The sequence below is a fragment of the Canis lupus genome, chromosome 4 (assembly GCF_048164855.1).
Source record: "Canis lupus baileyi chromosome 4, mCanLup2.hap1, whole genome shotgun sequence".
Classification (NCBI taxonomy): Eukaryota; Metazoa; Chordata; class Mammalia; order Carnivora; family Canidae; genus Canis; species Canis lupus.
The window spans coordinates 61,487,523-61,500,899 of NC_132841.1; the positions used below are offsets into that span (position 1 = coordinate 61,487,523).

At 38.6% G+C, this 13,377-nt stretch overlaps 1 protein-coding gene across 2 annotated transcripts in view; it reads left to right on the plus strand.

Annotated features, from left to right (window-relative positions):
* Positions 1-13,377, plus strand: part of LOC140632517 (chondroitin sulfate proteoglycan 4-like) — a 68,118-nt gene that overhangs the window by 41,420 nt on the left and 13,321 nt on the right. For both annotated transcript variants that reach the window (XM_072824616.1, XM_072824617.1), the window contains one exon: positions 12,896-13,079. In XM_072824616.1, coding sequence (XP_072680717.1) covers positions 12,896-13,079 — 184 coding nt within the window. The remainder of the gene's footprint in view (positions 1-12,895; positions 13,080-13,377) is intronic.

Here is a 13,377-nt window from a genome sequence, read left to right on the forward strand (position 1 = left end):
AGTTCTAATTCTAATTAATTCTAATTCTTGCTTGCCATTCAGCCTTCTCTTTCCATTCTTAAACAGTGTGTACATGGATTTGATTGATGATTTGGCTGCGGCTTTACATTTTAAGGAATAAAAAACATTCCAAAGTCAAGTTTAGAAGAAATAGCAAGAGTGAACCACATGTCTGCCTTTAACCTTTGAGCCATTTCTCTCCTATGTGATGTAGCAAAGCTGAATTTGGCTTTTGCCTTGCAATTAATTGCCTTTGTCTGTGATGCCTTTAAGAGACCGGATCATGAGGCTAGCAAAAGCTCTGAATGTAGCACTGAAAAGAGGAAGTATGAATTCTCTAGTTTACAGATGCACTCTGGAAGGAAGAAAAAATAAATTAGGATGAAAACTGTTTTCTGTGAGAAGTTTAGTGTGCCCAAGGGCATCAAAACCTGTCCAGAGTCAGTGTGCATTTTGAATAATGACAAGAATATCAGCTCTATAAAGATGCCTTGGCTCTGACCCTAGTTCTTTAAAAAACAAAACAAAACAAACAAAACCCCACTTTTTTTTTAGATGGTGATCATTTCAAGGATTAGTTTCCACTGCAAACATATAATATTTTAGATGAATATGATCTAACTAAGCTTTAGTGAATATGGTAGCCAAGATCTACTAGTTTATGCTGCAGTTACCAACAACTCCCAAACTTCAATGGCTTAAGATAACAAAAGTTGATTTTTCACTTATACTGTATATGGGCTGTGGAGAGGCTATGGGTCTGCTCTATATCTTGCCTTCATTCCAGGACCCAAGGTCAAAGGGCAGCCCCTCTCTTGGGTACTGGCTGTTTTTGCAGCAGAGGAAAAAGAATTGAGGTTAGAACCACATGATGACTCTTAGAGTTTGTGCTCAGATGTGCCATGTATCATTTATGCTCACATCTCATTGACTAAAGAAAGTCACGTGAGCAAGTCTGCTGTCAGTGGAGTGGGGAAGGACACTCATCTCACAGACAGGAGGCCCTGAATAATTGGAACCATGGAACAATCTACCACAGTGAGCTAGCCTGGTAATCTGAACACTCTTTGTAATACATTTTCCTCTGAAAACAAACCACTTCTATAATACCACACAATTATAAACAGGAATTAAGACCCCAAACTAGGGTGCTTGGGTGGCTCAGTTGGTGAAGCATCTGCCTTCAGCTCAGGTCACGATCCCAGAGTCCTGGGATTGAGTCCTGCATCAGGTTCCCTGCTCAGTGGGGAATCTACTCCCTTCCCCTCTCTAATCCTTCCAGTGTTCATACTTGCTTTTTTTTTCCCCCTCTCTCTCTGTCTCAAATAAATAAATAAAATCTTTAAAACCTCAATCTAGTTATAAGGCTCTAGGGCAGGCAATAAAAGTCTTGAGTGATTAAAATCCAATTATCTTAAGATTTTATTTTTCTTCTCATTATTCCTTCCACCTTAAGAACCAGGAGGCAAGTGTCAAGAAAATGTATTAGCAATGGCAGGTATTGGCTGGGCCAAGTGAGGTGTTAGGTTGGAGCTCAGCGCTGGAAGAGACCTGCAAAGGGGTGTCTGGGATCAGGATCCTTGGGCCCAACTGTTGGTCTTTCCTGTGGAGATAGGGGGGGAGGCTAGTTTAAAAGCACAGGCTGGGCAGTGCCACAAATCAGGTGTGGTGTGGAAGGAGGTCCATCCTTCTCGAATGGACCAGGTTTATGGCTCTTCTCAACACACAAGACCTTTCTCTTCCAAGGCCAACAGCCACCATACCAGCAGCCCAGCCTAGTGCTTTTGTCTCAGAGGACAAAGGCAAGCTTCTTTTATTATCACAAGGCATCAGACTGTATATCAGGCCTTTTATGAAATTACACTCCTGGACGTGACAAGTCCTGTATCTTAAAGCATCATCTAAGATATAGTTAGAGTCTGTAGATATTCAGCTCAGTAGCCCACACTCTCCTCTATGCCTATGGTGTGAGTGTGAAGCCAACACCTCACTTAGGAATCAGGAGCCCTGTTGCTGCTCCTTGATCTCCTGCTGACTGCTGGTGGCTCAGGACAAGTCCCTTGGCCTCTAAAATCAGACCTGGATTAGCTCTGTGAGTTAGAGCAAGTTACATGTCTTTTAAGCCCCAGTTTTCTCATCTGTAAAATGAGGAAAACAGTAGTAATGATAATTGAAGCCATTTTGAACATTCACCATGTCCCAAGTGCTGTCCTAAACTTTCTTCTTTACTACTCATCATCTCACAGGCTGGGAACCTAAAGCACAGGGAAGTTAAGCAACCTGCCCACAGCTACACAGTTCAGGGGCAGCAGAATCTGGATTTGAACCCAGGACCTCCCCTGCCAAGTCATGCTCCTATCTACCAGGCTTTCCTTTCTCCTAGGAGCTTGTGTATGGATTAACATGGATAATGGATGCAAAATGCCTAGCACATTGCTCCCCATGCAGCATGAACTAAATGCTAGCTAAGGCTGCTGGTACTATCTTTTTGTTCTTAGAAATGTGAGAGGTTCCTTTCCTCTCCCAGTAGCCAAAAGACTGGTTTCACAGGAGAAAGCAATTTTTCTGGGACACCAGAATTGGCTGCCATATTTATCCTAATGTGCTACAGTGATTTAATGAATGGAAATGAGGTCATTAGAAGAGAATGACATTTGCCTGCCACCCCATAACCCAATTACTGTTTCCCTTTGGGGAAAAGCCCCTGGTGTTCTGGAACATACTTCCCTTAGTGATGATGAGAGCAGGGGGCTGATGAAACGTCGGGTCCTCATGCCCCGGGTGAAGCATTTCGACCTTGAGCAGAACATAGGCTGGGAGGCAGAATGAGGCCCCAGGGCTAGGGGCGAGGAGGCTCCAAAGATCCCATCCCAGCGGCCAGAGCAAGGAGGACCCACTGAAAAGACTCTTCCCTAGAGCAGCTGCTGTGGTGACCTTTTGCAGGATATATTTTGCAATATGTGTTTGACTAAATGCCTCTGAATAAATGTCATTGAAATACCCTAACTACTCCTCCACTTTAGTAGTCATAAAACACATCAATAATGTGGGGAGAGGAAAGAGTATGCTGAGAAAACTCTGTAAAGCTAGAAACCAAGTGCTAACTCTGACTGTTTCCGTGTGTGTGTGTGTCTCTGAGTATGAAAATAACATGTGCTTCTTGTCAAAATAAAATTAGAAAAGATTAAAGCAGTGCATTTATTTTTTTTTTGTTTTTTTTAGGCAGTGCATTTATATTGGAAAAAAAAACAGGGTATCATCAATAAATTCAGTACAACCGACATTAATCTGAAGACATTCCGATTGTGGTTAGCTTGTGTGTTCAAAAATGCAGTTTTACTTGTGACTTGGGAAGAGAAAGAAACTTATTATTTATTTTCCTAGCTTCCCCATTTCCAGATCCTCTCTCCTTTTTCATATGCAAATGGAATGTAAATCTTTTCCTAAAATCTGCAATTTTATGGCCTCTTGTCTGAATAGAACCCTGGTTGACATTTCATTAGGGCTTGGATTTACTACCCAGCAGCTCCAGAACAATTTGGGACATAAAAGAAGTGGTGGAGGCAGACTTTGGAGGTGATGAAGATAATCAAAACCTTTTCTCCAAAATTACTTAACGAAGACATTTCTTGAGCATGTACTACGTGCTCTGATCAGCCCTCTTCAGTCTGGTTGGTGAAAAGAGATATGACTCAGGCAGGAATCAAGTTCAATTTTAGAAGGAGTTGGAACTATTCAGCCATGTTCATGTAATCAAATGGCTTTGAATGCTTTTTGGCATTCTACACCAGTCTTCCTAAATTCAGATTTTTCTAATTTCAGTTAGACAATGACCTAAGTGTCCAACTGGGAGAATGTTTTAGGCAGTTGATGGTTGAGTTTGCTTTCACACCTTTACCTTAAAAGATGAAATTGTTTCCAGCCCTCTACCACCCTCAGTGGGGAGGCAAAGCCATTGTATCATTTTGCACATAACCCATACCTTTTCTTACTTTTTTTGATGGATAAAGAAAAATGACCATTTAAATCATTGACTCTAGATGGTTATAGCTTGTGAGAGAAACCTAGATACTCCATCATGCTTAATATCATACACTGGCAAAATAATTGTAGGAATGCATTTGTTATGTTATAGCTCAAAATATTTTCTTATCTCAGAATAAATTCACTATTTTTTAAACCATCCCACATCAACCTACCAAGAAATGAAGTAACGTTCTTGTTTCTCACCATCATATCCCATCTCCCTAAATGGGAAAAGCTAAATCATGAAATTTGTGCTGAAAATCTTATACCCTAAATAAATAAACACATGCAGACACAGAGAAGGTGAATCATCAAATTTTATGAAATGAGAACTTTTTACAATTTTGAGACTTCTCATTCATTTCAAAAGAATGTGTGAACAAAGTATGATTTGAATTCCATAAAGCACTCCAAGTAGAGCACAGGGCTAATTGAGTGATTTCCATTCCAGTGAATGTTTAGATCATTTGGAATCATTAAAAAGCAAAGTGTTCTGGTTTTGAGGTTTCGGATGTCTGGCCTTTTTGCTTTTCCATAAAGCCAGTAACTGCATTTAAGCCACTGTGCCATTGTGGAGGGAAGACCATCCATCTTCGTTAATGTTACTGCAACACAACAAACCCAGCTTTCCAGGACCACACTTAGAAAAGAATACAATGCATTCTACGCTGTGAATTTTGTCCAGTTACCTCTTCTCCTGGAGTCTAAGTTTATTGCTCAAGGTAACCCTGACATTTTAAGAAATTGCAAGCACATTTCCCATAGGATAGAAATTAATTTATTACAACTTAATGGAGAGCAAATGGGATCATTAAACTTGGGCCCTTTCATTTTCTAAGCAGAGAAGGATCAGTGTTTTTGTGAATGATCACATTTGCCCTCCTTGTCCCCCCACTCAATTTCTTAGGGTGTCTTCAGTAGCAAGCTCCGTGGCAACTAGACTCAGTAGTCATTTTGGACATTTCTTACCAGTGTTTCATTTTGGCAATTTTGGTTTTGCAATTGCAGCTCACTGAATTATGTGCATATTTTCCATGTGTAGAAATATTCAGTTGTCACTTACTCACCTAGTCATTGTTCAGACTGGAATTTGGCTCATGGGTCCTGGCCCAAAGGGTTTGAATAACCAGAATGTTTCTTTTTTCTTAGAACTTTTGGCTTTCTTTGAAAAAGCAGGTACAACTAATTCCCATTTCCATGAGAGCGGTTTATCTTTTCTCTTTGTATTAGTATCCTATGGCTGCTGTAATAAATTGCCACAAACTGGTGGCTTAATGCAACAGAAAGTTGGGACTCCATTTTCACTAGGCTGAAGTCTAGGTGTCAGCAGGGTTGTTCTCCCTCTGGAGGCTCTAAGGGGGGATTCCTTCCTTGCCTTTTGAAGCTTCTGGTAGCTGCCAGCATTTCTTAGTATGTGCCTTTATCATTCCAATCTCTGCCTCTATAGTTACTTTCCTTTATCCTCTTTCATTTGTGTCGAATATCCCTCTGCCTCCCTCTGGTAGGGATGTCTGTGATCACACTTAGAGCCCCCTGGATAGCCCAGGGTAATTTCCAATATCAGGATCCTTAATCAGATCTGCCAAGGCTTTGATAAAGAAGGTAATATTCACAGGTTCAAGGGATTTGGATCTGATATTGGGGAAGGGGGCATTTTAGCCGTCTACAAAACAGCAAGATGCCCCGTACTACCTCCTGCTGTTTCCTAATAAATCACCTTTTCTATGATCTCATTTGGTAGTTTTATTAAAGGTTTCCCTGCTTGTAATGGCATAAAGCCCATGAGAATCAATGTTTACTTCTATATAAATGTGAACTTGGACTTTTCTGTCGAGTAGGGCTATAGATGGCTATATTGCTAGGCCCTTTAAAAGCTTTTTGATCTAGCATTTTTATGTGGAGATTGACTCCATCATGGAGGGGCATGGGTAGTATTTGGACCTGGTTTTCAGTTGCCCATTTCTAGGAAGAGATTTCCAAGAAGCACCATTTAGAAACTTAGGCCTTCTAAAATACCTTTTCTATCCATTTCCATTAAGGAGAATCTTTTCTAAGACTTAACCCAGTTTCACTTTATTTAGCATTATACCTGGGTACCCTTTAAGCTATCACTCCCTGGGCTGGCTGGCCCAGACTTCTGACCTCTTCAGGGAACCTTGAACCCTCCAGACCCGGCTGCTTTCTGTACTGATGGTACCAGTCCTGGTAAAAGTAAGAAAGGTCATGTAAAAAGGAGTCATTTATCTGAACTTATCTTTCAGGAGCACAGGACCTTATTGTCTTCCAAATCTTAGTTTATAGGACTTTTTGGTTAACCCATATGGAGCCTTTACCTTTCTGAATTTTTTTGCTTTCTTCAGTCTCCTTTCTCCATGAATAATATCTGCCTAAGATAGAGTTTCTGGCCAGCTCTGGTTCCCTTGCTTCTTCTGGACAATAATTGTCCTGTGTAGAGACTGGGACCTTTAACAAAGTCATCATGTTGTGGAGAATCAAGTGACTGGACTGCTTATCTCCCTGTCTCTCTCTCCCTTTTTCACCCGACTCCAAGATAATTTGATTACTCTCTTCTCCAGTGGGAATTTCAAAGCTGTGATTGACTTTTAAGCCCCACCATGGGAAAGATCAGTGTAAAAAAGACTTATGCTCTGATTTTCTTAGCTGAATTTGACAATTTTATTCTCTTAATGCTCAGTCTTGTCCACGTGTACTTTTGTGGATCTATAGTATCTACACGGTTTTAGGGAAAAAAGTATCAGATTCCATGTCATGGCTGACTCCACCAAGCATGGTGTATCAGAGCTCCCACTTCACCCCTGGGTTCATCCAAGGCACTCATAATGACTCTTTGTAAATTTCAATGTTTAAGAATTTTATCTTGACAAAAAGAGAGAGAGAGAGAAAGAGAGAACTATATCATGCCCACCCCCACAAAAATATCTGAAGAACACTGAGATTTGTGTAAAATCATGCAGTCAAACAATGAGAAACTTTAAAAATGCCTTCAGGGGACACCTGGATGGCTCAGCGGTTGAGCGGTTGAGCGGTTGGCTCAGAGCGTGATCCTGGAGTCCTGGGATCCAGTCTCACATCGGGCTTCCTTCATGGAGCCTGCTTCTCCCTCTGCCTATGTCTCTGCCTCTCTCTGTGTGTCTCTCATGAATAAATAAATAAAATATTTTTTTAAATGCCTTCAGGTTTAAAAAGCTTAGCTTGAAGAAAATGGACATCTGCCAGTCACCTTGGGGCCAGAAAGGAATTACCTTCAGCCTTGATCCAGGTGGAAGCTCCTTTCCCCCTCAATCTACCTTCTTTTTCCTAAGGTCCTATGAGACATTTGTACCTGATATACAATGACAATAGTATAAAAGAAAATATACAATACATTTTCTCTTTAACTTTCCTTTTGTAATAAATACAGCATATAAAATGACCTCTTTCTTTGAATCCTTACAAGCTCTGGCCAATAGTGATTGTGTCCTAGCCAGGCCAGACCACAAAATGGCATTTGTCTTCCCTAGCTATACCTACCAACTGACTTTTTGCATTACTAAACTCCTTGAAGTTGGAGCACATAATCACGTGAAGTTCTTAGTTGCCTAGAATCTCATTGAGCTTTCCATAGTGAAGGAGCAGTGCAGTAGGAAAAACATGAATTCTGGAGTTACATGGGACTAGATTAAAAACTGAGCTCTCCCATTCATTGGCTATGAGTGAATTATTTACATTTTGTGAACCTCAGGTTTGTTTTTTGTTTTTTTTAATCTGTCAAGTGTATATAATAAGGCCCCTAAAGTAAAATGAGTTACATAAAATGCCTTGCAGAGTGTCTGGCACATATTTAGGGCTCAGCAAAAGGTATTGGTTGTGTTTTTGTTAAATCAATGGGTAAGAAATGTCTTGGATTGCCTTATTCCTACAGCTTCATGATATAAACATACTTTATAATTAAATTTTGTAAAGCACTTTTTAAGTAGCTTATTCATTAAACAAATATTTATTGAAATGTCAAGTATAGGATGGTGAACTAATACTTATTTACAAAGCAACTGGAAGTAAGCTTCTAGAGTATGTGCCAAAATTCCAGCCTAACTACTTCTTGGTTTTATAAGAAAAGATTTATTTTATTAGGCATATTCTGGAAATTTCTAATTGCTTAATATTTTCATGCCATGATCCTTTTAAAAAATAAGTATAGCCTTCCATCTTAACTGGAATCCTCTGATGTCCTAATAAGGAATTGATTAGTGAGGACTTAGATGCTTTCCTAAAAGACTTAGAAATGCCCAGGGTATGCTGTTTTGAACATTAATATGGCAAAAGACTAATTAGGTTAAATGCGTATTTACAAGTGAGATGTTATTCTATATTTTAGTGCAGAAATGGAGGGTCAGGGAGATTAAATGACTGGCATAAAAGCCACAGAACTGGCTTTTTATAAAACACCTTTTCTCAAATTTCACAAGTTGTTTCAATGAATATCCCCTAGAAGAATATCCTAAAGAAAAAAATCCACAGCATAAAACAGCATTTAGTTTTCAGGTGTCATTGGTCTGCTTTAACCTGAAAGCATCCTGCAGTCACACTGACTTTTGTGACATGGCCATTTTTTGAGGAGAACAGGCCAGTCATTTATAGAATGTTCCTCAGCTTGGTTTTATTGGACATTTCATCACAGTCTTATTCAGGTTGTGCATTTTGGCAGGTCTGACATGAGAGATGCTGAGTTCTCCTCCAGCCTCACGTCAGGAAGCACTGATGCTCACTCCACTCTGTCACTGATGATGTTCTCCATTTAGTCAGGTGCTATCTTTCAGGTTTCTCCTTGGCAAACTTACTATTTTCCTTTTCGCAATTAAGTATTTTGTGAGGGAATACTTTGAAACTATTTAACTACTCTGTTTTTCATCACAACTAAAGTAAGCAATCATTTTAGGATTCTTACCTGTGAAATATTTATTACCGGTGTGATGACAAATGGTGATTTTTCTCATTCTGTTTTTCCTTCCACATTTACTAGTTGGAATTCTGCAAAATTTAATTTTCTTTTTAAAAAGATTTTATTTATTTATTTAAGAGAGTGATCGAGAGAGAGCACAAAGCAGGGGAGGGGCAGAGTGAGAGGGAGAAGCAGACTCCCTGCTAAGCAGGAAGCCTAATGTGGCGCTTGATTGATCCCAGGACTCTGAGATCATGACCTGAGCCAAAGGCAGCCGCTTAACTGACTGAGCCACCCAGGCGGCCCCAAATTTTAATATCTAATGACATTCAAAAAGACTCCATCTGTAAAAGAGAAAATATCTGGGCTAATCTAAATCCATGGGAAATAATAACCTCTCCTCTTCTCTCTCCATAATCTCTGAGCCCAGGTATCCAGTAAGTGGCTTATCTATCTATATTTAATACAGTAGAAATATGCAGAGCTGTTGGAAATTGTTCCTAGGGCCACTTTCTATTTGAGGTAACAAAATTCCTAATCCTGTCTGAGATCCTTTTCTTCTGAGGTTTACCTTACACATTTTCCCTTAAAGTCTTGGTCTTGTTCTCCCTTTATCAGCCCTCTCTCACCACGCACACAAACACACACACACACACACACACACACACACACACCTTAGAACCTGGTCTTATTTTATTATTTTTTTCAAGTAGGCTCCATGCCCAGTATGGAGCCCCACTTGGGGCTAAAACTCATGACTCTAAGACCTGAGCTGAAATGTAAAAAAAAAAAAAAAAAAAAAAAAAGATGCTCAACTGATGGAGCCACCCAAGTGCCCCTAGAACCTGATTCTTAAAGCTCTCTTTCTTTAAACATTAAAGACTCTATTCACCTCAAAGCTCCTTCAGGGCATGGCTGCCAAGTTGACATTCCACAGACACACTCATTCCCTTTTGCTTCTAGCTCAGCACTTTCAATTATGTACTGTTTAGTCTTGAAGCTCAGACACTCAAGATGATTCTAATTTGATTCTCTCACTCTCCAGCATAAAATGAGTCAATAAGGTATTCACAATTTCTCACTTTTGTAATGACTTCAAAAACAGAACTTATAGCAGACCTCTCTTTCAGAAGTCTTCCAAAGTACACAGCTATGATCAGGGCTCCTTTCCAATTAATTTCCTTCAGATTTCTGACTTTCATCTCAACTGTTCTCATCTTTGAGAAGCATTCTTTCCCTGAGACAATTACTATTCATCCTGTAGACATCAGAAGATCCTTAGATTATTCCAATAACTTATATTTTTCAGAGAAGTTAATTTTTACTTAACCCAAAGAAGCAAAGGACAAGAATGGCTGCTTTCAAGAAAATTTTTCCTTTTAATCAGTAGACTATGTTATTTTAATATTAAGAAGCTGGATGTCTCTTGTCTTATAATATTATGCCTCTCTCAAGCAGAATGGGAACCTTTGGAAACCATTCTCCAATCCAAAATCCATGGCACAGTTATTTATTTCTAGGAAGAGGAATACATTTATGATGAATATTTTATTGTAAATCTTCAGCTGAGAATAGAAATAGTATAACTGCTAAATAAAACTGACTTATTTCCCAGAAACTTCTAGAGCATAAAGTTACTAGTCAGTACCAGAAATTATCTTTGGGGAAACCAATTTTTTATGAATGACCTTGCTTCTTTATGAAGAAATGTTGAGAAACGATATTTTCTTCTTCCCATTTAAAATCCCCAAATGACAGCATTTCCTTGCCTTACGCTCGAATAGGAAAGGAACAAAAAACTTGCCAACAGCTTTTGGACACTGTGGAAATAGGAAGCTCATATTTTGTAAAGCTCACTAGACCAGAAGCTTTTCTAGAACTCTGATTCTAGGCTTATCCATTGTACCAGTATTGAGCCAGAGTGATACATCACCAAACTTTTGTTAGTTAATACAATATTTCCAAATAATGACTGATGAAATAGACTCAACTGCTCTGTAAATTATATGATAATTTATTCTAGGCATTTTTGACATGGACACAGATACCTTGAAGAAACCTACCTGTAAGTTCAGATACTATAATAGAAGGCAGGTCAGAAAAAGATGTGACCTACAGGAATGAAAAGATTAGATATTTTTTTCTCTAGCCTTCCCTTCTGTGGTTCGAGATTGAGAACTTTCAATCACAGTTGTTAGAGAAAGGACTACTCATATGGTATCTGGACAAAAAAATACTGGGTGAAGCCCATCTCCATCAGTTGAGCTAGAAAAGACATTCATTGGCAAGAGACATCAGGGACTTAGATTAAATCTTGAAAAATGCCCTAAGCAAGATGGGGAAATTTGAACATCAGTGAGAATAACAACTGCAATGGAATGAAATACATCATATGCTAAAACTCATAAGATTATAATGATCCCAAAACAAACAAAACAAAAACCAATGGGTATATTTTGATCATGGAACCAGGGGACTCATTTTTCCAAAAATTAGTATAAAGAGAAAGAATCAAGTACTTATCCTGTCTTTTCTGCATACACTGTACTTCAGTTTAGCCAAATAGCTGATGAGGGAAAATTCTTCTTTGTAGAAGGATTCCAGAAAAGAATGAAGAAGGAATGATTAAAAATATCAATGCCTTGCCACTGCAAAAAATAAGGAACTTAAGCAGTCATCTCAATGACTCTGTAAAACTATCAGATGATAAGGGTGATGGGGAACTTAAAAATAGATGGATCAATGTGGCAGAATTCGAATTCACCTATTAATCCTAACATTTTCAAAAAAGGAGCAGCCTTGCAATGAGATGCAGAGGAAATATATAATATAACCTGAAAAACATTTTTAACAAAAACCTAAATCTGATTCTTATTACATTTCTAAATTTAACTCCTGGTGTATTGGAAATATAGAGGACAGAGGAACATGTTAAACAATACCATTGGGATTGAAGCAGCAAAATCTAGAATATAGGAAGCTCTATAAGACAAATGACCCAATATCTTCAATAAATAAATCACAAGAAAAAAATCAGAGAAAGGGAACCTACAGACTAAGAGACACCTATGAGAAGCATCAAACAAATGTGACATGGGGACTTCTAAAGATCCTGACTCAAACAAAGCAACTATGTCAAAAACAAACAAACAAACAAACAAAAAACCCTCACATATACTAGGTCATCAGAGATACTTAAACACTAATTGGATATTTGATGATATTAAGTAATTATTGATAATATTTATATGTGATAATGATATTGTGATTATATTTTTAAAAGAGCCATCTTTGGAGCATCTAGGTGGCTCAGTGGTTGAGCATCAGTTTAGGTCATAATCCCAGGGTCCTGGTATAGAGTCCCACATCGGGCTCCCCACAGGGGACCTGCTCCTCCTTCTATTTATTTATTTATTTTGTCTCCCTCTGTTTATGTCTCCACCTCTCTCTCTGTGTCTCTCATAAATAAATAAAGTCTTTTTTTAAAAAGAGCCATCTTTGTCAGTATTTACTATAACATTTACAGATAAAATGGTGTTTGGTTGGCTTTAAAATAAGCTGTTGAGCAGAATGTGGGTAGGAGTATTATATGAAATAGGATTGGTTATAAGTTGATAGTTTTTAAAATTATCAGACAGGCAAATGAAGGTTCATTATATACTTTCTAAAATATACGTACCATAGCCTTCATCATCTCAAAATCAATGTGCTTTTCTTTCTCTGATAAATAAACTATTTTTGCAATAGAACACTGAAGTTTGACAAACTTAAGTTACCACATTGTTAGTGTTCTTGTGTTTGCATAGATATGTGCACAATTTGGGCATGAGAATAAACCCTGAAAAGACTTGTATCTTCTTCAGTTAGGATACATGTTGTCCTCATATTATCCCTGAAGCCAGGGGCTGATTTTTCTTCCTGTCTATACAGGTCAGTGAACAGGTCATATTATACCAACATGTGGACCGTGAAAACACTGGCTGGACTGCAGAAGACTCTTTCACGTTTACGACATCCTCTCCACCAGCAGCTCTAAGTCCTGAGGAGTTTCATATTACTATTTCATATGAAGTTACAGAACCAGGTCGGCAGAGTCGTCTGCTTGCAAATACAGGTAAAGCCACCAAAAGACATGGGTCAGTGGCTTATCTATAATTATTAAAGTAGGGACAATTTGGAAGTAAGTATTCCTTGATTAATTGGAAATGCCACGATATCATAACAATGCCACGATATCAACCTTTGAAATAAAACTTATTTGGTTATAAAATTTATTTCTTTACATGTGCTCTTTCTCTGGGCCTCTTCGCTTTCCTCTCATAAGCTTTAATAGTAGTAATTGGGGGAAAGATGAAAAATTAGCTCTAAAGAATTTCACTTGGAGACTTTACCATGCCTATGACTGAAAACCA